Source organism: Sciurus vulgaris, assembly GCF_902686455.1.
Source record: "Sciurus vulgaris genome assembly, chromosome: 18".
Classification (NCBI taxonomy): domain Eukaryota; kingdom Metazoa; phylum Chordata; class Mammalia; order Rodentia; family Sciuridae; genus Sciurus; species Sciurus vulgaris.
The window spans coordinates 1781828-1802991 of record NC_136479.1 but is presented as its reverse complement, the minus strand read 5'-3'; the positions used below and the strand labels follow the sequence as shown (position 1 = coordinate 1802991).

At 52.7% G+C, this 21164-nt stretch overlaps 1 protein-coding gene across 2 annotated transcripts; it reads right to left on the bottom strand.

Annotated features, from left to right (window-relative positions):
• Positions 1 to 43: 43 nt before the first annotated feature.
• E4F1 (E4F transcription factor 1) lies at positions 44 to 18816 on the bottom strand. 2 transcript variants are annotated; one of them, XM_079120299.1, is made up of 14 exons: positions 18628 to 18816; positions 16146 to 16297; positions 6327 to 6403; positions 3357 to 3552; positions 3149 to 3269; positions 2889 to 3041; positions 2604 to 2773; positions 2018 to 2227; positions 1677 to 1785; positions 1370 to 1587; positions 997 to 1195; positions 779 to 921; positions 646 to 708; positions 44 to 571 (listed from the first exon to the last, which is right to left on the bottom strand). In XM_079120299.1, exons 1-14 carry the CDS (start codon positions 18776 to 18778, stop codon positions 215 to 217), a joined length of 2319 nt encoding a protein of 772 aa, XP_078976425.1. In that variant the 5' UTR covers positions 18779 to 18816; the 3' UTR covers positions 44 to 214. The 2 variants fall into 2 exon arrangements, with proteins under 2 accessions (XP_078976425.1, XP_078976424.1); XM_079120298.1 differs by having other exon boundaries at positions 3357 to 3550; positions 6298 to 6403; positions 18628 to 18815.
• Between the last annotated feature and the right edge of the window lie 2348 nt (positions 18817 to 21164).

The following is a 21164-nucleotide window of genomic DNA, read 5'->3' as shown; positions in this document are numbered from 1 at the left end:
AGCAGTACCTGTGAAGGCAGTACCACTGCCCCAACATCACAAGCTGTTTTCATGTTTTATTGTAAAGCAACAAAAACAACGTATTTACATTCCCCATCTGATGTGAACACTTGAAATTCTGGGCCGTCTTCTCTACCAGGTCAGGCGGTCATGGGCACTCAGGTCCTCACCCTTGCCCCTTTCCCTACCCCGCTGGGACCCCACAGGCCCCATGCTAGACGATGACCGTCTGCACCTCAAGCTGGCCCTCTGGTGAGGCAATGACCAGCTCGCCTGCATGCTCAAGGATCTCAATGTCCTCTGATGACACCATTGTCACGGTGGCCTGCTCAGTCCCGCTTGCACCTGTGCGAGCCGCAAGCACAGCACCCTCGCTGATGGCTGAGGCCAGCGTCATGGCCACCTGCTCTGTCAGGCTCTCGGGGCTGGCGATGGCGATGCTATCTGCAGCAGCTGCCTCTGGGCCCAGCCCTGCCTCCTGGTCCACAGTCACCTTCTGCACGATGATCTGGTGCCCGGCGCTGGCCTGATGCACGATCTGCTGCACTACCTTCATGATGTGGCTGTCCACCTGCAGGGCCACAGCTCAGCCCAAGGGTGCTCAAGGAGCCAGGCTGCCCTCCCACTCCTTGCCAAGCCCCTCACCTCTGTCTGGGTGCCCTCGATGATCTCTGTGGCTTCAGTGGTCTCTGCGTCATCTGCAGTGGCCTGTGCACAATGTCTGAGGTCAGCCTGGGCTGCCCCAGGGCCACCCCGCCCCACCAGCCCCAGCACACACCTCAATGATGTACTCCTGGGTATCAGCCACCACAGATGAGAACTCTACCAGCACTGTGTGGGGGTCCTCCGCGAGCACCGTGGCAGCTGCTGAGGGGCTCTCCTCTGACACCAGCAACTCCTCCACCTCCAGAAGGCAGCCCCCTGCCAGCGGGGGAGCTCAGTCAGGGCTGGGCAACGCCCCAGCTTCATCTCCTCCCACCACCTGCCAGCCCAGACCTTTGGTGCGCAGGTGCCGGTTAAGTGTGCCGTGCTCAGCAAAACCACGGCCACACTTGTAGCATTTGAAGGGCTTCTCGCCTGTGTGGTGCCGCACATGCCGCACCAGCGAGCCTTTCTCCCGGAAGCCTCGGCTGCAGAACTGGCACACGTGTGGTTTCTCCTCCAAATGTGTTCGGAAGTGCACCTGCTGGGCATTCTGCAAAGACCACTCCGTGCTAGCCTGACCTTGGCCACAAGAAGCCCGGGTTCTCCCCACCCACCCCCACACCTGAGCAGCCAACTGAGCAGGCTGCAGTAGGGAGGGAGATGGGGCAGGGATCAAGGGGCCGAGGATGGGGTCAGGCATCAGGATCCTGGGGCCAAAGCCCACCTTTGTTTTGTAGCGCTTGCCACACTGGGGACAAGGGAAGGGTCGCTCATCTGAATGGACGCGCCGGTGGCCCCGCACGTGGGCGATGGTCTTGTAGAGCTTCCCGCAGTCCCCACAGCGGAAGCGGCGCTCATGCACATGCACCTCCTGGTGCTTCTTGAGCAGGTAGGCCTTGGGGAAGGCCTTACCACACTGCGCACAGGCGAATGGCCTTGGCCCTGAGGGCCACAGCAGCGTCAGGCCAGGCCAGCTACCCACAACCCACCTGGCCACTGTCCATGGACCCACCCACCCTCCTGCCACCCACCTTCATGGCCTCTCTTGTGGGCCTCCAGGGTGGCTGCTGTTGGGAAGGTCTCACTGCACTGAGGGCAGGGGTGGGTCTTGGGTACAGTGGAAGCCTCACTGGTCACCTGCTAGGGAATCACAGGCAGGCGTCTTAACACCCACTGCACACTCTGCCCCTGCAGTTCCAAAGGCAAGGCCCAGGGCCCCATCCTGGCAGCCTCCCTCCCAGTCCCAGGGAAGGCGGTGAACATAGCAGTGGACAGTCACCGCAGAAAGCAATGCTGCTTTATGCCCCAGGCAGCACAAGGAGGCACCAGTGTCCTACCCCCAAAGGAACATGCCAACAGCACAGACACCTACTGTCTCCATCGGCTCCACTTCCAGCAATGGCAATTCCGGGGATCTATCTCCCAGGGGCTGTGGACTAGACCCAGAGGCGGCAGCTGCTTCCAGGGTACCCTCCTCCCCAGCTACCCTCTCAAGAACGATGCCAGAATTCTGCATGGCCTGGTGCAGCAGGTTTTCACGACTGCCCTCACGAGAACAGGAAAGCTCTTCAGGGCCTGGGGGCTTCAGGGAGGCAGACGGAAAGAGGCTGATCACAGAGCCCAGCACACAGCACCCACCCTCCCACCCCACAGGGCAGAACCATGCCAGGCCCAGAGGCTCCCAAGGTCTTGTGTGCACTCCCAGCTGCCTTTCCTCACAGGATGAAGCCCAGTCCTCCCCATCATGCCCTGACCCCCAGGTCACTTTCCTTCACCCCTCAGTGCCTTCCCATATGCTATTTGCTAAGGAGCTTTCCTGACTCCACTGCAACCAGACAGCTCCAAGGGGTACTCCCAAACCTCCTGCTCCTACTGGATGGAGCCAGTGCCCGAAACAGCCTGGCACTGAGCAGGCAGAGGGCACGTGGCCCTGCAGGGCTCCCTGAGCCAGCCCCTACCTCTGGAGCCAAAGCTTTCATGCCCAGGGGCAGCTCCTGCATCTGGACATGGACTTCATGGATGACGGTGCCCTTGGCATCTGTCACCAGATGAATCACGGGCGATGTCTCCATGGATTCACCTGTCACTGATGATGATGTAACCGACCCCACAGTAGAAGTGCCTGACCCTTTAAGACAGAATTAAGGGAGTCCTTGAAGAACACCCACCAGTGGCACCTGGGCCAGCAGCTAAGGCCAGGAACAGCAGCTCCAGGAACCCAGGCAGCCTCCCACCACACTCACCTGAAGGTACATCCTCTTTGCCCACAACCACGTCCTTGTTCATACTGAAGCGGATTTTCTCAGTGCACGGAGTGAGAGACTTGAGGTGACGGGTCAGCGCGCCCGATTCCCGAAAGCTCTTCCCACACTTGGTGCACTTGTAGGGGCGCTCATCTGTGGAGAGAATGGAGTCAGCCCTGGGGCAACGATGACCTGTGACAAGGGTAAGGTGGGCCCGGAACCCCTGCCACTTTGCCAGGGCCAGGCCCCAGGCTGCTCACCAGTGTGCCGGCGGTGGTGCCGGATGAGCGAGCCCTTGGTCCGAAAGGAGGCCCCGCAGAGCTTGCACTCGTGGTCCTTGCGGCTGCTGTGGGTGACCATGTGGGCCTTGAGGATGCTGCCCTGCAGGAGAGGGGCAGCAAGGCTCAGGCACCTCCCCAGACAGGAGCAGGCAGGAGGCCTGGCCGGCCCGTGGCCCCAGGGGCTCACCGTTTTGAAGGTCTTGTGACACAGCATGCACACGTAGCGGCCTTCCTTGTTCACCAGCAGCTTGACTTGGGCCTGCTCGCCCTCCCCAGCAAGCCTGAGCCCCTGATGGTTGGGGCTGCCTGGGGCCTCAGCCATCTCGTTGTTCCCTGGCTCTGCCTCAGCAGCCACAATGACCTCTTTGATGTGCCCACTGCCTAAGGAGAGGCAGGTCAGCATAAGCCTTGGGCTGCACCACAGGCCCTGCCTGCAAGGATTCCTACAGGGGAGACTTCTAAGTGCCCAGGAACTGTCCAGACCATTCCTGCCTCTGGCATGGGAACTGCTGCTCTGGGCGAAGCCCCAGAGCCAGCCCACACTGAGGAAAACCAATAGAGACCCCAAGAGACCAACAGCCCCAAGGGAGCCACTCAGCCTGAGGTGACAAGGCGGAGACATCCCCTCCGACTCCAGGAAACTGCCTGGAGGAGATCCAGCACTCCCTAATGCACCTGGTAGACAGACCCACCACTAACACAGATGCCCCTTCTCCTAAGCCAAGGAGCAGGGCGTGGGTCGTGGCAACAGGGTGCCTGGTCACAGATAGGATAGACCAGCCCAGCTCCCTGCACCCATTCCACTAACTGCACCAATTCCACTGAGGCAAAGAGATGTCTTTTCAGCTCACTCCCTGGTGGGGCTGCTGGTGGATGGGCAGACAGGCCCAGTTGGAACCCTGTCCCACAAGCTGGGGATACCAGGACTGGAAGGATGTGAATACTTCCCAGATATCTGGGATAGCCCAAAGAAAGGAAGCTGGAGCTGGCTGTGCCTTTGATCCCAGCAACTCAAGAGGCTGAGGCAAGAGGATGGAAAGTTTGAGGCCAGCCTCAGCAACTTAGTGAGATCCAGTCTTAAAAAAATAAAAAGAGCTGGGGAGATAGCTCAGCTGGTAGAGTGCTTGCCTCCTAAGCCCAAAGCCCTGAGTTCAATCCCCAGAACTGCAAAAAAAAAAAAAAAAAAAAAAAAAAAAAAGAGTTGGGATATAGCTCAGTGGTAGAACATTCTGGGTTCAATCTCCAGCAATACACACACACACACACACACAAAGAAAAAGAAGAGAAAATAAAAAAAATAAGGAAGTTGGGTTTCTGCACTTGTCATGGAGTGCTAAGGAGATCTGACAATCTGCAAAGTTAGGTCATCAACATGCTTCCCATTTTCTGTTTGTAAAAGTGACAAGTGGGAAATATAGCTGTGAAGACGCTTTTTAGAAACCATCTCTGTCCAGCTGGCACCTTGTTTTGACAAGTCATTCTCTTGAAACAGAATAAAAACACCATGACTCAGAAACAATTAAGGGCATCTCTTGCCCATCCCCTGGCTGACACATTCAACGCCCCAGGAGTATCTTCACAGAGGACAGAGACCTGATGGGCAAGGAATGAGGGGAGCCATGGCTGCACCAGCCCAAGAGGAAACCAGTTTGTGTCCAAGGCAGTAGCAGGAGGGGTTGCCACCCCTCAGTCCTTGCTGACCACATCCTGCACCCACAAGGACTGAGCCCAACACAGCAAATCTCCCTCACTGCCCTCTCTCTACCCAAGGCCAATAGAAATGCTGGCAGCCCTTGGCTCCTGCCTACCCAGGAGGCCTGCAAAGGGGGAAATTTTCAAGTGTGCAAGAGACAGGTGTGCCCAGAGAGGGAGCCCTGAAGTACAGGCAGTGGCTGCCATCCCAAGCAAAGGCTGAGAACCACTGGAGGCCACAGGTAGGTGGAAAGGGCCTGACTGGCCAAAGGCCTAGAGCCTGGATGTGCTACTGGAACGCAGGGAACTTGTTTTCCCAAATAACACCACCTACCTCAGAAACTCAACTCTGCGCGAAGGCAGAGCACAGCCCCACCCCCACGACACAGGACACTCCTAAGCCTGGGTGGTAATAAGTGTCTCTGGGGACATCGGAAGAAAGGTGGCGTAGAGACCAGGACAGATGTCCCAGCCTCCTCCCGGGGAGGCCAGCCTGTTCAGAGGCTCCCCTTCCCAAGCCAAAGGCTGGTGTCCACCGTACAGCCTCTTCTTCCTGCCCAGCCAGTCCCCAGTACTTCCCAAAGCCAAGTCCTGTTTCCCAAACCCACTTCCTGTCTAGCTGCCCCCTCACCCACCTGCCTTGGCCCCTGCCCAGCAGTAACTCCAAGTAACAACAGTTCCCTCCCAACTTCCCACCACATCAGGCCCAGCCCGGCTGCCCTCCCCTGGCATCTGCACACCCAGTTACTCATCCCACCTCAAAAACACCTCCTGGCTCCTCCCCCGTCCAGGCCTGGGCTGCCCTTTGAAAGTCCCCCTGCACACTCAGTGGTCCCCAATTAATGAGCACTTAACCCAACCAGACCTCTCAACACCCCCACTCCCACTGCAAATCAGCAAGGCATTTAAATTTAAAATGCATCCTTCAAAGAGGCTCAGCATTATATGCTTGTAAAAGCCCTATGAGACCATGCTGATGAAAGCACTTGGGAAGGTCAAGGTCAGGGAGCAAGTCGCGGCCAGCTGCAGCAGCACCTGCACCACCCCACACCTACCCTCCAAAGCCAACTGCTGGGGTGGGTGGGCCATGCAGGGGTACACCAGCTGGGTGCTGCCTGGGGGCAGGAAGCAGGGGGTGGCTGAGAAGTGGGGAAGACTCTAGGAGGTCAGGGCAGAGACAGCCCGGGAAAACATGAAGAGAGAAACCAGCTCATGTGCAAGCTACTACAGATGCAGCAAGGAATGCCCTGGTGCCCTCCTGGCAGAGACTGGCATCTGATACACCTTCCTCCTGGAGGCCCTGCCTGGGGGGCTCACCCCAGGCCTCTGCCCTCCACGGCTAGGCCTGCTCTCAGGAGAGCAGAAGTACACACAGACAGCTATCAGACGGGCGACACCTTAGTGCCCAGAGAGCTGCACACAGGCAGCTGGCTTACCAACAAGGTCAGGGGCGTGGCCGATATCTGCTGCTAGAGAGGCCGCCTCCACCACAATGTGGGCCACAGTGATGGGCTCTTCCGGGCCTGCTGCTGCCGGCACCACCTATTAAGAGGGGACAGGGGACAGAGGGGATGCATTTGGGGGCTCAAGAATTTCGAGGGAAAAGCCTGGGCTCCCTGGGAGTAAAGATGTGGAGAAGCAGGTTTGAGGAGACAGACTTGGTCCTGTCCTACAGGACGGCTGGGGTGGGGACGTTCCTCTTCCCCCAGAGGCCCACAGCTGCCAGTCCAGCTCCCAGCTGGGTCCCTACAACCCAGCCTGGAGGGTCAGCCCTTCACTCTAAGCCCTGGGTCACCATGGCCTGGACAAGGAGCACTGAGCATCCGCAGGAAAACACTAGCAACAGCAGCACGAAGCTGGGCTGTGGGCAGGAACGGAGGTGCGGCACCCATGCTCACAGACCCAGCCAAGTGGTCAGAGGAAAGGGGCCTGGAGCTGGGGGCCTTTCTGGAGAAAAGGGCATCTTGAGGAGGGGACAGAGGGTAAAGAGCACAGGGTCTGACTGAGACCGCCCTGTTCCAAAGTCATCTGAACAATCTCCATTGGTGGCCTGAGGCCACTCCTTCCTGAGCCTCCTTTCTTGACTCTGTCCCATGAGGATTATAAGCACTCCCCTACTGAGTAGGGTGCTGTGGAAGTCGGTAAGGCCAGGCACGGCTCCAGCACACCATGGGGACTCAACAAAGTGCACTACTTTTATGACAAGGTGGCAAGCCCCACAGACCCTGCTTGGTTTGTGGGATTCTCAGAAATTATGTACATAAGACAGGAGGCAAGCCAAAAAAGCTAAAAGCCACTGTGACACTGAGCTACTGTTGTGGGATTCTCAGGGACAGGACACTGGGGCTTTCAGCAGGAAGCTGCATTTACTAGTGCCAATATCGGCCCAGCAGATTCGTATCCAAAGGCTGAGCCTGAGGGCAGTGGGATGTTACCTCCTAGACCACAAGTCCCTGGTTACGCGTCGGCCCTTGCCTCCTCTATATGGCAACATACATTCTGACTGGGTATTCTACAGACTTGCAACACAGCTGCTCACCCACAGTTAGTGTGCCACCTGGTCCCTTTGCTCTGGGGGCACATGTACACATAGCTACTAAGTGCATCATATCACTTCTCTCTGTTCTGGGAGAGCCCTTACCACATTCCCCCTTTAATGCTCAGATCCCCTCAGGATCAAAGAGCATCATCTTGATTCAATTACCTATATTTCTATAACATCATAATGTGTGTGGTTAATTTCCTTCCAACCACTGCCTCCATGAGAATGGAGACCAATCTCATAACCAAGCGGAGCAGGCAAGGCAGAAGCAGGTAGACCCCAGCATCAAAACTGCAACACTAAGGAATTTTGATACCCCCAAATTTGAAACCCATCCTCCAAATAATTCCCTGGGATTCCAACTTTTCCAGGTCTGGACAGGGACATGGGTGATCTTTCTCATATAATCCCTGGTTTCTTCTATGACCTTGCCTTCATTATCTATTTGTAAACACCAGTTGCTTAGATTAAATTTCCCACACACTCCATCTTCAGTTGGGTTCACTTGTTTGTGTGGTTTTTGCATAATACCAGAGGGCTGGGGACTCGAACCTGGGCCTCCAGCATGAGAGTCAGGCACTCTACGAGACGGGCTATATGGCCAGCACTACACTCCATCTTCAGAAGCAAGTAGTCTAGGGCTAAGTAGTTTTGATAAATAGCATTATGCATTTTAGTACTTTGTTTTGGCCAGTAAGTTGAGGGCTCTTGCAGTTTCATTAATTATCATTTCAACAGTCTACAGCTTGATAATAATGTTTAACACATAGATGGGAGTACAGGTGGCAGGGCCATAATGGTGAATTACCCGTTCAGGGGGCCACTCATCATCTTTCCAGTTACCAATTGCCAGGGTTTGCCACTCAATTTGGGCTCCTCAGTCTTCATTTACAGGGACCTCCCAATCGCTCCCCTTCCTCTAATGGAAGGAGGAAAAAGGAGGGGTGAACTGTCCCCAGTACACAAGATCTGGACCAGAATTGGGGTAGTTTGGCATAGACAGACCTTCCACATATCCATATTCAATTTCCACGGCTATTCCAGGCCTGCATGAAGTTAGAGAAATTTGACAGGGGGTGGGGATTTGGTTCTATGTGATTTGAGGATCCCCACCACTGGTTTTTTGGGTAGTTATATTATAGAATTTTGCACCCACACATGTTAAAGTCCCAGTTGAAATGTTAACTGGCAAGATGCTATTTCCCAGTAACCGAAGTTTTCAGAAACCAAACACCAGTAGTTGAATGAGGATAGGGCTCATGAAGGTCCAGCTCTCTAGCCTCCCATGGTGACTGATCCCCCATGTTAGTTCCTCCACACACTAGCAAGAAGAGACACCCAGAGATTGAACTATCGTTTCTGCTGAGGTTAGGAACAGGTTTCTGGTTGTAGTGGAGATGGGGAATTCAGTCTTCATCTCTCCAGGAAAGGAATGAAAAACTTGTTGGGAGGGACTCAAGTGGAAGTGACTTTTTATCTAGGGGGCGGGGTTTATCGGGGATATTGAACCTAGGGGTGCTTAACCTACTAAGCTACATCCCCAGCCCTTTTTTGTATTTTATTTAGAAAAAGGGTCTCACTGAGTTGCTAAGGGCCTAAGGTGCTGAAGCTGGCTTTGAACTCACGATCCTCCTGCCTCAGCTTCCCAAACCGCTGGGATTATAAGCATGTGCACCACTGTACCCAGCTGAGTTGTGACCCTTTTGATGTGCATTGGAGACCAGGGGTCTATGTCCCACTCATATATTTTGTGGCCAATTTTCCATCTTTAATCCCCTGGGTCAAGGACAGTAAGATCAACTTGGTCACAGGCACCTGAACTGCAGCTGGGCATGGCACCACCCTTTGGGAGGCACGCGGCATTACATCCACCCTGCCAGGTGGCCCATGAGACGGCTCCAGGAGGGGCAGCAGCCATGGCCACCAGTGCATTCAGGTTGCGTTGAGGGCTGCTCACATACACTCACCATCAGGCCTGCAGTCCCGTTCTCAAGACAGCCCTCCACAAGCCTCAGACCACAGGACCAGTGCCTGTCTATGGCTTCCCACGCCAAAGAGGGCCAACCCTGGCTGCGTGGGTCAATCATCTGGGAGCTGTTGATTATCTGACCCACACTGTCGCTGCTTTGGACTTCTAGCATAGGGCTGTGACAATGCCTTGCCTGATGGAGTCATATGAAGGCGGGGTCACAGGAGGAAGGGCTTAAGTCCACAAATGAAAGCCAGATCAGACACAGCCAAAAACAACGCGTCATCCTATCAACAGGAGGTAAAGACTGCTAAGAAATGGGCTGGGGTTGTGGCTCAGTGGCAGAGCACTTGCCTAGCATGTGTGAGGCACTGGGTTTAATTCTCAGCACCATACACAAATGAATAAAATAAAGGTCTATCAACATCTAAAATATATATGTATATATATAAAAAAATGTTTTCAAATGACTGCTAATAGAGACTTTTCAGTCCACTGCCAGTTGGCCTCTGTTAATCCTGCTGTGAAAATTAAAGCTAAGACTACAGCAACAGAGATGGGCAAGGGACAACAGTACCAAATCATTAAAGCAAGGAGGCCAATACAGGAAATAAGAATAGTCCATTTATCCTGGTAGGTGGTCAATTCCTCAAGCTTCTGCCTTGCATTGATTAGTCGGTTAGGTCCCAGGGTGACTAAAGCAGGGCTGTGGTCTGCCGGGCTCTCTCGTGACGCAGCTTGCTTGTTTCAGAAGGTCAATGTGCATGGTACAGCTGGACTGGGAACACTCCCAGTCCAAAGAAGCTGATTTCATTCTGCTGTAGTGAATCCAGGGGATCATCTCAGTCATCTTCACTGATCCCAGTAGGTGGGTTTCCTGACACAGATTGTTTAGTTTTAACTTCAGAATTCAGTTCATTTGCCCCACCTTCCCAGAGCTCTGGGGACAGTATGTAACTTCCATGTGATCATCAACCACGTTGCCACCAATTGTACCACCTCAGCAACAAACATCAGTCATTTTCCAATCCCAGGTGATTGAGATTCCAAACCAAGGAATGATTTCCTTTGGGAGAAATCGGGCCACTTCATGTGCCTTCTATTTGGGAGTAGGAAAGGCCTCTATCCAGCCTGAGAAAGTACACACAAAGACTAGCAAATACTCATAGCCTCGGACCTGGGGGAGCTCAGTGAAGTCCACAGTCGTGTCTTCAAATGGGGCCCCTCCAATGCTTTGCACCCCAGGAGAGAAGTTAGATCCAGGCACGGGTTTCACACTGTTCGCACACCGCTGAGGTTATGCTGGAAAGCCAGGGAATGTAGAAATGTTGACCCAATGTAGCCTTGAGAGCCACCTGGCCACAGTGGGTCTCCCGGGAGAACTGCTTGACAAAGGTTGGGGCTAGGGTCTCAGGAATTGCTATTCAGTCATCTCCAAATCTTCACCATCTACCCAGGAGGCAACTCCCATTTTCAGTTTCTAAACCAGGTGTTCTCATGTAAGTGACTGGGGTCCCATTTTGCCAATGGACTAGGGAACAGGGCAGCAGCTGGAGCCAGTGGTTCTCTTGCCTTCTTGGAAGTCATGAACTTTGCCTTTCAGTCTGCTTCATGATTTCCCTGAGCAACTGTGACTTTCCTCTTTGATGTCCCTGAAAATGCCATGGCTGCCACCTTTTTAGGAGCCTATTTAGCATCTAAGAGTTCAAGGATTCCTTTGCCATACTTTATGTCCTTCCCTCGTGAGTTGATTAGGCCCTTTTCTTCATTCAAAACTCCACGTATGTGGAGGGTGGTGACGGCGCATTTCGAGTCTGTGTATATATTGACACGTACCCCTGCTGCCAGTTGAAGGGCTCAGGTTCCTTTTGGCAGAGGTTTTGCCTCAACAGGGGATTTAGATTCATCACGGAGTACCCAGCAAGGTGGTCTCCCTCTTCCACAGAACTGCTACTATCAATGGCGCACTCAGCATCAGGGTCTTTGAAAGGCTGGTCTGTTAAGTCCGGTCCCCTGGAAAGTACCTTGTTCATGACTTCAATGCAGTCATGATCTGATCAAACTGGTCCAACAGGCAGTAGGGTCACGGGGTTTAAGGTCCTCACTACTTCTAGGCAGATGTGCGTATTTTTACATAGCATTCCCCGATATCTGACCATCCAGGCATCTGTCAGCCAATATTGTCTCTTAATTTCCATTTATGTCAGCACTGAGTGTGGCACTCAAATACGTAATTCTTGTCCCATACTCAGTTTGTCTGCCTCTGATGCTAAGAGGGCCATGGTCACAAGCGCTTTTAGGCAGGGTGGCCAGCCTCAGGCAACAGAGTAAAGTTATTTAGAGAGGTATGCCCCTGGACAATGCCATGATGCCAACATCTGGGTCAGGACACCCACTGTAACAACAGTACGCTCGTGCACATACAAGAAAGGCTCAGACACATCTGCGAGTCCCAAGCTGGGTGCATTGGTGAGGGCCCACTTGATTTCCTCAAAGGCCTTTCATTGGGCTCATTCCATAACAAAGGTTTGCGCTCTCCCACCTTTGGGGCCTCATAAAGGGGTTTTGCAAAGATGGAGCAGTTAGGTATCCAGATTCTATAGAAACCTGCAGCCCTGAGGAACTCCCAAACCTGGCATCCGGTTGACAGAATCAAGACTGAGCAGATGGTCTGTTTTCTCTCCAGGCTGAGTTGCTGTTTTCCTTGGGATAGGTTAAAACCAAGGTACTATTTTTTCTTGAAAGATTTGGGTCTTTTTCCCCGATACCTTGTAGCCAGCTTCCCACAGGAGAGTGAGGAGACAATCCTCTGGTGTCTGTCTAGTCAGCAGCAGTTCGTCCACATACTGAAGTGTATAGCTATGATTTGTCTCGTGGGAAGACTTTTAATACAGAGGCTAACACAGTGCCAAAAATTTGTGAGGCAGTTTAGTCCATGTCAGCTGGGGTTGGTCTCCATTCTCAGGATATTCCCACTGAAAGGTGATACTGGTTGACTCAGAGGGGCCAGGTGCATACAGAAGAAGGCATCCTTGAGGTCCAGGCATAGGGATGAGGCCCAGAAGGGTGCAGAGGTTAGGACAGCTGCATGTAGTGTAATGGTGTCCTGGCTTACTGCTCATAGGTCCTGAACCAGCTGACAGTCATCTGTTCTTGGCTTCTGGACTGGCAGGAGAGATATGTTCCAGGACAAATGGCAGGGTTGGAGGATTCCATACTTTAGAAGTCTCTCCAGTTGCCTCTGGACCCCAATTTGTGCCTTGCAAGGAATTAAATATTATTTTGGCAGATGGGCCCAGCCCCTAGCTTTAGTTCTACTACTATGGGGCGTACTGTTCAGGCCAGTTCAGAAGGACTGTCTTCAGCCCACACCCCAGGCACTCTGAAAAGAAGTTCAGGTCCTGTTGAGGTCTTTCTATGAGAATGTAGAGGCACCACTCTTCTCCTGGGGCACAGGAGAGTCAAGATCTTCACTTCTGGCTTTCCTAGAGTCAGAGCAGCTTGGTCATGAGAGTTGAAAGTTATCTGGGCCTGCACTTTTCCCAATAGGCCCTGACCCATTAAAGCCACAGGACAGTCAGGAAGCTATAGGAATTTGTGAATGACTTCATGGCCACCTAAACTGCACCAGCACCGTAGTAAGAAGCAACAATGAGCTTGGCTACCTATGGCTCCCACAATAGTGGTTTGTCTCAGGTTGATCACCATGGAATATTTTGCCCTGGAATCAACCATGAAGCCCATGATCATTCAGACCACAGGTTCCTGGGGGTCTAACAAAATGGAGCCCAGTCTGTCCAACTTCCTCACAGTTTACCATGGCAGCCAATTCAACAAAATCATCCTCAAGGGCTTCATATGGTCACCATGGTGATGGTACCATCCTTGAACCACTTGGCCTCTCTCCCTTTATCCAGGGACTGGGTGATAGTCCTCTGACTGTCGGGGGCACCTGTTCTTCTAGTCACCTTGACAGAAAGGAGGACCCTGGTTTCATCCTAATCCCACCTTTGGGTAAGGTGGTTCTTTTTTTTTTTTTTTTCTTTTTTTTTGAGGTGCTGGGGATTGAACCCAGGGCCTTGTGGTTGCAAGGCAAGCACTCTATCAATTGAGCTATCTCCCCAGCCCTAGGTGGTCCTTCTTGTTGACTCCTCTGACCTCAGCTCCAGCCCAACAGGACACCTCTCTGGGAGGGCCCTGACCATTCCACTAGGGTGCTAGGAAGCAGGTCTACCTTCATTTTCATTTTCCAGTCTACCTCACGTTGGGCTTCTTGGTCTTGGTTGACAAATACTTTCAGTCACAACCTGCAGTAGCTGGTTGGCATTCATTCCAGTGAAGCCCTCTAACTTCTATAGCTTATGTCAGATGTCTCCCTGGGCCTGACCAACAAAGGCTGCGTCAACTTTAGCTAACTTTCATCTGCTTCTGAGTTGAAGGGGATGTAAAACAGAACACTTCACACAGCCTTTCACAGGACTGACTTGGCTCTCTTCAGGTCCCCAGAGCACCCCTGAGGTCTTGCTCATGTTCAGAGCCTTCCTCCCTCCTTCCTTCACGCAGCCTAAAGAGCCTCTTGATAATGCAAAGCATCTGAAATCCCAGTTCATCATCAGGGGTCTTCCTCAGAGGAACTGGCTCAGAACATAAGCCTGGGCCTCCATGCTTCCTGCTGGAGTGTGTTCCTCCAACCACTTTAAAATGGCCTGGGCAATTTGGTGGCCTTCTTCTGTGTTAAACAGTCCCGAGTAAATGGTGACAATCACTCCAAGTGGGCTTGTGGGTCTGAATGGACTCCCTTAAATCAATCATCATCTGAGATTTCTCAGTGAAGGAGAGGGTTTTTCCAATTCAGGAGATCAGTGGAAGTAAAAGGCTGATATAATGAAGATGTGTTGACCCCCATGCACCTGACCATCTTGACCGTAGTAGATGGGTCCCTAGGTTTCTCTCAGTGGCATCTGTAGGGCACCTCATTGTCTACAGGGAGGGGCACTACCAACAGGGTCCTACTGGTACTTCCCAGCCAGAGTATATGGGTTTAAGATTGGTAGCTCTGGGGTGGCTATGGTCAGGGGCACTTGGGGTGGCCTCAGGGGTGTGAGCCACCTCTGGTAGGGCTCCAGCTGCAGTAGGTGTGGGGGAGTGCAGGCAGTAGTGGGGAATACAGTGGTGCATAAGGCAGAAGCATTTTTGAAGGAGCTGTCACCAAGGCAATCATAATTTTACAGTTCCTTCCAGACGGCAAGCCTTCAGACGTGGCTGACAGAGGACGATGTCTTGGTCAGGGTGGACTGGGTCCCTACAGTGACCCTAAACACCTGATAACTAGTCCTTTATCTAGTAATCTCATGGAGGGCCAACTTACCCCGAACAAAGGCCAATCTATTTCACAGAAGGTCCAAAGTTGTCTTGGAGTCTCCAGAATAACCCTTTTTGAAATCTTTAATCATACACCCTAGGGGATAAACTTACTCTTCTTGCCACCCATTTCCTCCCCCTAAAAGGTAACAGTCACCTACAAGAGAAGGGAAAAGGGTGGGAAATCACTTTGTCTCTGACCACTCTCCTCGTGGAGGTATTCCAGGCGCCTCTTAGCACTGGCAGCCCGACCTAGACCAGGCATGTAGACTTTGCAGAGGGCCTGGCAGTGCTCTAAGCCAAAAGAGGATCACCAGGGACCCGAAAATCAGTATGCCACACTTGCTGGGGCTCAGCCCATTTCATTGTCACCATTCATTCCCATTTAAGCAGTGTCTCCAATCTGCCACCTAGTTAAAGTTGCAGTTTCATCTCACACAATTGAGCTACTCAGGTAACTCTGGGAGCGATCAGATTCCCCTTCTGCCACTTAGGGGCAGGTCCACCCCTTGACCCTGGGTTTCTACTATCTGACAGGCAGTGCTCCCTGCGCTGGTTCCTGGGCTCCACCAGGTTCCTTTATGCTCCCGGGATCCTTGCCCTAGCATGCCAGGAAGAGTAGTCCCCTACAGATCAATCAATACACCGTGCCAGGCAAGGTCTCCTCTCCAGGGCATCCCAGGGCTCACACACACCCTGGCAACAAGGGAGGTGAAATCACTGTCTCCAAATCCGTGATGAGTCCCTAAGAAATGTTGTGGCATTCTTGCACAGACAGACAGGACACCTGAGCTTTCGGCAGGAAGCAGCATTTATTAGCGCCAGCCCTGACCCAGTGGATTTGTATTCAAAGGTTGAGCCCTGAGCGCAGCGGGGCATTGCCTTATACACCCTCTGTCAGTCTCCCTGCTACACGTCAGGCCCTTTGTCTCCCCTATATGGTAACATACATTCTGATTGGGTATTCTATATTATAGCATTACAACAGAGCTGTGACAGAGTTACAACAGAGTTGTACGTGCGCACACAGACATAGTGCACACAGACTGACAGTGCCACATTGCCTAACAGAGTCATGCATGCTTACACAGCTACTGAGTGTGCCATGTCACCTTCCCTCTGTTCTGGGAGAGCCATTTCCACATGATTCCAAGAGAAAAGGGACCTGTCTCTCAGCTATACAAGCTGTTGAGAAGGCTAATGCCCCAGGATACCCAGGAAGTCCCAGAGCACTACCGGGCTCTTTGTAGCACAGCCAGGACCCTCCTTTACCCACAGCCAGATGCCTGCCTGCTGCCTAACTACATGTCAGCAGGAACCAGCTGCATAGGTCTGTCTTGGCACTCTGCCCCCTCCTATCAGGTGATCTCAGGGAGGGGAGTATGTGCAGTGGCAGTGGGATAGGGGCTCACCTCCTGGCCCAGCAGAGCAGTTGTGGCAGGGGTGGTGGGCAGAGCCTCCTGTGGGGCCCGCTGGCAGGTCTTCTGAATCTTGTGCTGAACAAAATCCTCCAAGGCAGTGAATTCCACCTGGCAGCGGCCACATCTGTGCACATCATCCTCATCTGCAATGAGTATGCTGTCAGGGACTTTGCAGGGGCAACGAGTTTCCCATCCAGCTTCCCCTCCAGCCCCAGACCAGAGTCACACAAGGATGGCATCAGAACCAGAACTCCTACCCCATCCCTCCTAGAGGCTACTGAGAATGTGCTTGGGGCATCCAAAGCCAGGGAACCCCAGGATATAGCCCCCATCCTCTGGAGCTTTGTAGAAGCAAGGCCCACACCAGAGAGAACAGTATTCTGTAGGAGTGGCTCTGACCTCACAGTTTGCAAGGATCCACTGATGCTGTCATGCCCAAGAGCTCCCTAAAGGGAAAGAGGCTCTGAGGTAGAGAGATTTCCCCAAGCCAGTACAGGTCCAGAATTTAAGACAGTTGGGGCAATAGCATAGCAAGACCCTAGGTTTGATCCCCAGCACTGCAAAAAATAAAAAGACTGTTGGGGACTGAAAGTACTCTTGGGCATCTTGGTGACCATCTCTCTAAGTCATTTCCTCATCTGACCTGATGCAAGTGTGTAGGGCACACCAGGGGCACAGTAGGCCAAGGCTCACCATGATCTGTTAAAAGGTCAGTCTTTGGAAAACACAGGAACTGCAGAGCCCTGCCCTGTGACCACTCTTACTTTTTGTTATTAGTGGTAGTGTTGGGGATCAAATCCAGGGATTTGCACATATTAGGCAAGTGTTCCACCACTTGGCTGCATCCCCAGCCTCTGACCACTCACTCGTTCCTTCCTGACTTGATGCTTCATAGGTCCCCATAGGCAGCATCCCTGCTTGGGTGGTTATGCCAAGAGTATAGCATTAAAGAGGGGCTCTACACCACACGACCACCACACCTGAGTCCCTCACCATCACTGTGACTATCCTAGCACCTGCAGGAGAGACTTTCTACTTACTGAATCCTTAATGTGGGACAGGAACCTTACTGGGAAGTTCACCAAACTCTGCCAGCACCTTGGAAAATAGATGACTACTCCCTTACTAAAAAAAATGACTTGAGGCTCAAGGTCATGCAGCTGAATCTGAAGTTCCACCCAGATGCCCTGCTTCTGTAAGTCTTGCAGTTCCCACAAAGACACACCCAGTCCCACATCAAAGTCTAACTCAGGCCTGGTGTATGGGAGGAGGCTGGTCAATGCTTGCTGAATTAATTAGAGAATAAAGGGCCAGACCATGACTATGAGACTCCCACCACACCACCTAAAAAAGCACAGCCCTCCCAGATGGTTCACTAACAAACCAAGAGCTGAGGTGCCTACTATCCTCTTAATCTCCAACCCACTCATGAGAGTTCAACTTAGCACCAGGATATCATTCTTGGAGGAGCCTCCATGTTAGAACCCAGCCCATTTTACTGGGACAAAACCATGAACAGGCCCAGCTGGGCACAGCAACCACTAGAGGGACCTCTCTCAGGTTGGCACTGCCCCCTCTCCAGGCTGGAATAAGAAGAGGCAAGAAAAATATGTACAGACTATGAAACTGGTGTGAACGAAGCCAAGACCACGTTTACCTCAATATCGCTAACCAATCCCTTCCCATATGATCCAGTGCACCGCCTGGTGAGACAAGTTTGCAGAGTAGAAACTTAAGCTGTCTCCAAAAGCTATCAGTGCCTGATGAAAGAATCCTGAGCAAGCTCCAGCACTCTTCTCAGCTCTTTACACACACACCATGTTATTTCTCACCATCCTCCTGTGGGATAGAACCCAGAAACTAAAGGGGCTGAGATGAGGAGCTACACAGTCCTGCGGTCCAACCGGGTCCCTGCTAGATGGGTGACCTATTTTCACATCCCTGAACCTCGATCTTCCTCATGCTTAAAATGGGAATAATAACACCATCGACATCTCGGAGTTGGTTTGAGGGCGGTAAACGCTGAAGCAGAGTAAGTGCGCGGAACATCTCGGAGACACCACTCCATCTTGCAGGGGAGATGGAGGCCGTCCTCTCCTGGGCTCTGTGGCCTGCCTCCCGGACCCGCACGGAGCCCCACCCCGCGAGCCTTCGGCCCCGCCCCAGCCAGGACCCTAATGGCCCGCCAGGTGCGGTGGGAGGGGCGGAGGGGGGCAGGGCCCCCGACGTTTGCTCGGGTCCACTCCTGGGCACCGAGGCTTGAGTGCCTGCGAGCGCGCACTGGAGCCCTGCGAGTGGTGGCCGCCCAGCAAGGAGGCCCGTGAGGGTCGTGAGGGCTTGCGAGGCCCCGCGGACCCGCGAGGAGGCTGGATCCAGGGAGGTCTGCGCGCCCGCAGCCGGAGCCGCCGGGCTCCACCAGCCCAGGCTGCGCCGCCCCCACCCCGGTCGCACCGGGCCCGCCCGACCCCGTTACCTTCCTCGCTGAAGGGCGCTGAGAGGCCGAGGAAGCCGCCTGGAGCCAAAGACGCCGGTGCGACCCCGCCCTCACCCGCTTCACGCCCGCCTTCGGCCCGGGCTTCTGCCGTATGAGCGGCCGTCACCCGCACTGCCATCGCGCCCTCCATGTCGCAACGCGCCGCAGGAAGATGGCGGATTTACGACCGTGTCGTCATAACAACGGGCCGCGCCGAGACCAGCGTGAGGGAATGGCGAGAGGAGGGCGGGACGGGGCCAGAGTGAGTTTGACAGACAGATGGAAGGGGCGGGGCCTTGGGTGTGGCCTGGAGTGGAGACAGGGCGGGTCTACTGGTTGAGGTGTGGCAGATTGATAGGCGGAGAGTCAGGACAAGGGGCGGTCCACGGCTTGGGCGTGGTCTGTCCCATGGGCGTTTCTAGACTCGACAAACTGAAGGCTGCCGCCGGACTGAGAAGAAAGTGGGTCTGGGTGCGGGGTGTTGTGACTTGGGAGCCAAAGAAGAGGAAGGGGCAACCCAGCCGGGCTCCAGGGCGGACGCTGCGGGAGGTCGCTCCACCAGAGTCTCAAGAGGGCCGCCACCGACTTAGGGGACAAGGTGTCCGTGCTCACCAAACTCGGTCGCCCACAAAGGTTGTTAAGGCCAGTCACAGAAAAGAACCCCAGTGCGGGATGGCTCATGCTCAGCTCTACGAAGCATTTCATTTTATATATTTTTAGTTGTGGTAAATGCACATAAAATTTACCATTAGTGAGTGACATTTAGTGTACTCACGCTGTTGAGCTCACTCATTACCTTTATCTAGTGCCAGAAAAGATTTTTTTCCGAAACTGGGGTTTAAAGCCAGGGCCTTGCCCATCCTACACCTCCAAACCTTTTAATTTATTATTTTTGAGAAAAAGTTGCTAAATTATCCAGGCTGATTTCAAATTTGTGAGATCTCCTGCCTCAGCCTCCCGAGTAACTGGGATTACAGGTATGTGCCACCACTAACGGCTAGCTCCAGAAGGTTTTCATTATCCCCAAAGAAAACCTGTACTCTGAGCAGTCATTCCCCATTCTACACGCCCCCCACCCCAGCTCTGGAAACCACCAATCTACTTGGTCTTTATTGATTTGCCTATCCTGGACCCATCATATAAATGGAATCCTACATTGTGTAACCTTCTAGGCCTTATTTCTTTCAGCGTATTTGGGAGAGCCGTCCATTCCCAAGTCTGTGTTAGTGCTTCATTACTTCATTGTTTTCTTGAGGGGGTGGGGAAGGGCACTGGGGATTGGACCCAGAGGTTCTTAACCACTAAGCCACATCTCCAGCCCTTTTTTATATTTTATTTAGAGACATAGTCTCCCTGAGTTACTAAGTGCCTCACTAAGTTGCTGAGGCTGGCCTCCAACTTGTGACCCTCCTGTCTAAGCCTTCAGCTGTGAGACACCATGCCACCCTCATTAACCTTTTTTTTTTTTTTTGGTACCAGGGATATTGAACCCAGAGGTGAGGGGCTTAACCACTGAACCACATTCCGAGCCCTTTTTATTTTTTATATTGAGACAGTCTCGCCAAGTTGCTGTGACTGGTTTTGAACATGTGATCCTCCTACCGCATCCTCTCAGATCACTGGGATTACAGGTGTGCACCATCATACCAAGCAACTTTTTACAACTCAGTGTTTCATTGTGTAGATTCCCCACATTTTATATATTCATGCATCACATTTGAGTTTCCACCTTTATGACTCTTGTGAGTAGTCTTGCTCTGTGCATTCCTGTATAAATGTTCCTTTTTTAAATAAAGTAATATTTAATTAGCTTTTTGAAACAAAGCATTTTGTTGGATTCACTCATTTAAGGTACCAGTCACTTGCACTTTGAAGATGAAAAAACTGAGGCACAGAACTGAGAGGATATTTGTCCAGGGGCTAGATCCAGGACACCACCCCAAGCTGGTAACCCCAGGGCTTGCTCTCCCAGCTCATTTGTTCTGTGTGGGCCAGCCAGATGCTAGTTGCAAGGGATCCAGGTGAATCAGACCTGATCCCCTCCAGTAAGGGCATCTCCAGGGAGGATGGAGCAGAGACACAGGGCTGAGCAGGGAGTGGGTCACTCTACCTGGAAAGGCCTCTGAGCAGAGGTTGTCTTCATTGCTGGGACTGTGGGAACAGAAGCATACAGCTCCTGGAAAAGAAGATGGCAGCAAAACCAGCCTTCCTTCAAATGACTTCCTGTCGCACTGTCCAAAACCTTGGCTCTAGGTAAATACCCTGTGTTGACTTTCCACAATCATACCTGGACACTCCAGAATCCTCCACTAGTTCAATGTACTTTATTACTTTATTTAACTAACCCCATGCTGAAGAACATTTAGGTTTCACCCAAGTTTTTGTCACTTGAGTTCTTTCCCAGTTCTTAATGCTTAATTCAATAGAAGTAATAATAACCGTGAAAACGGATCCAAGTTCTTGGCTTCGCGGCTGCCGTGATCCGACAGCTTTCCTCTGCCATGCTTTTCCACCATGATGTCCTACTTCACTTCAGG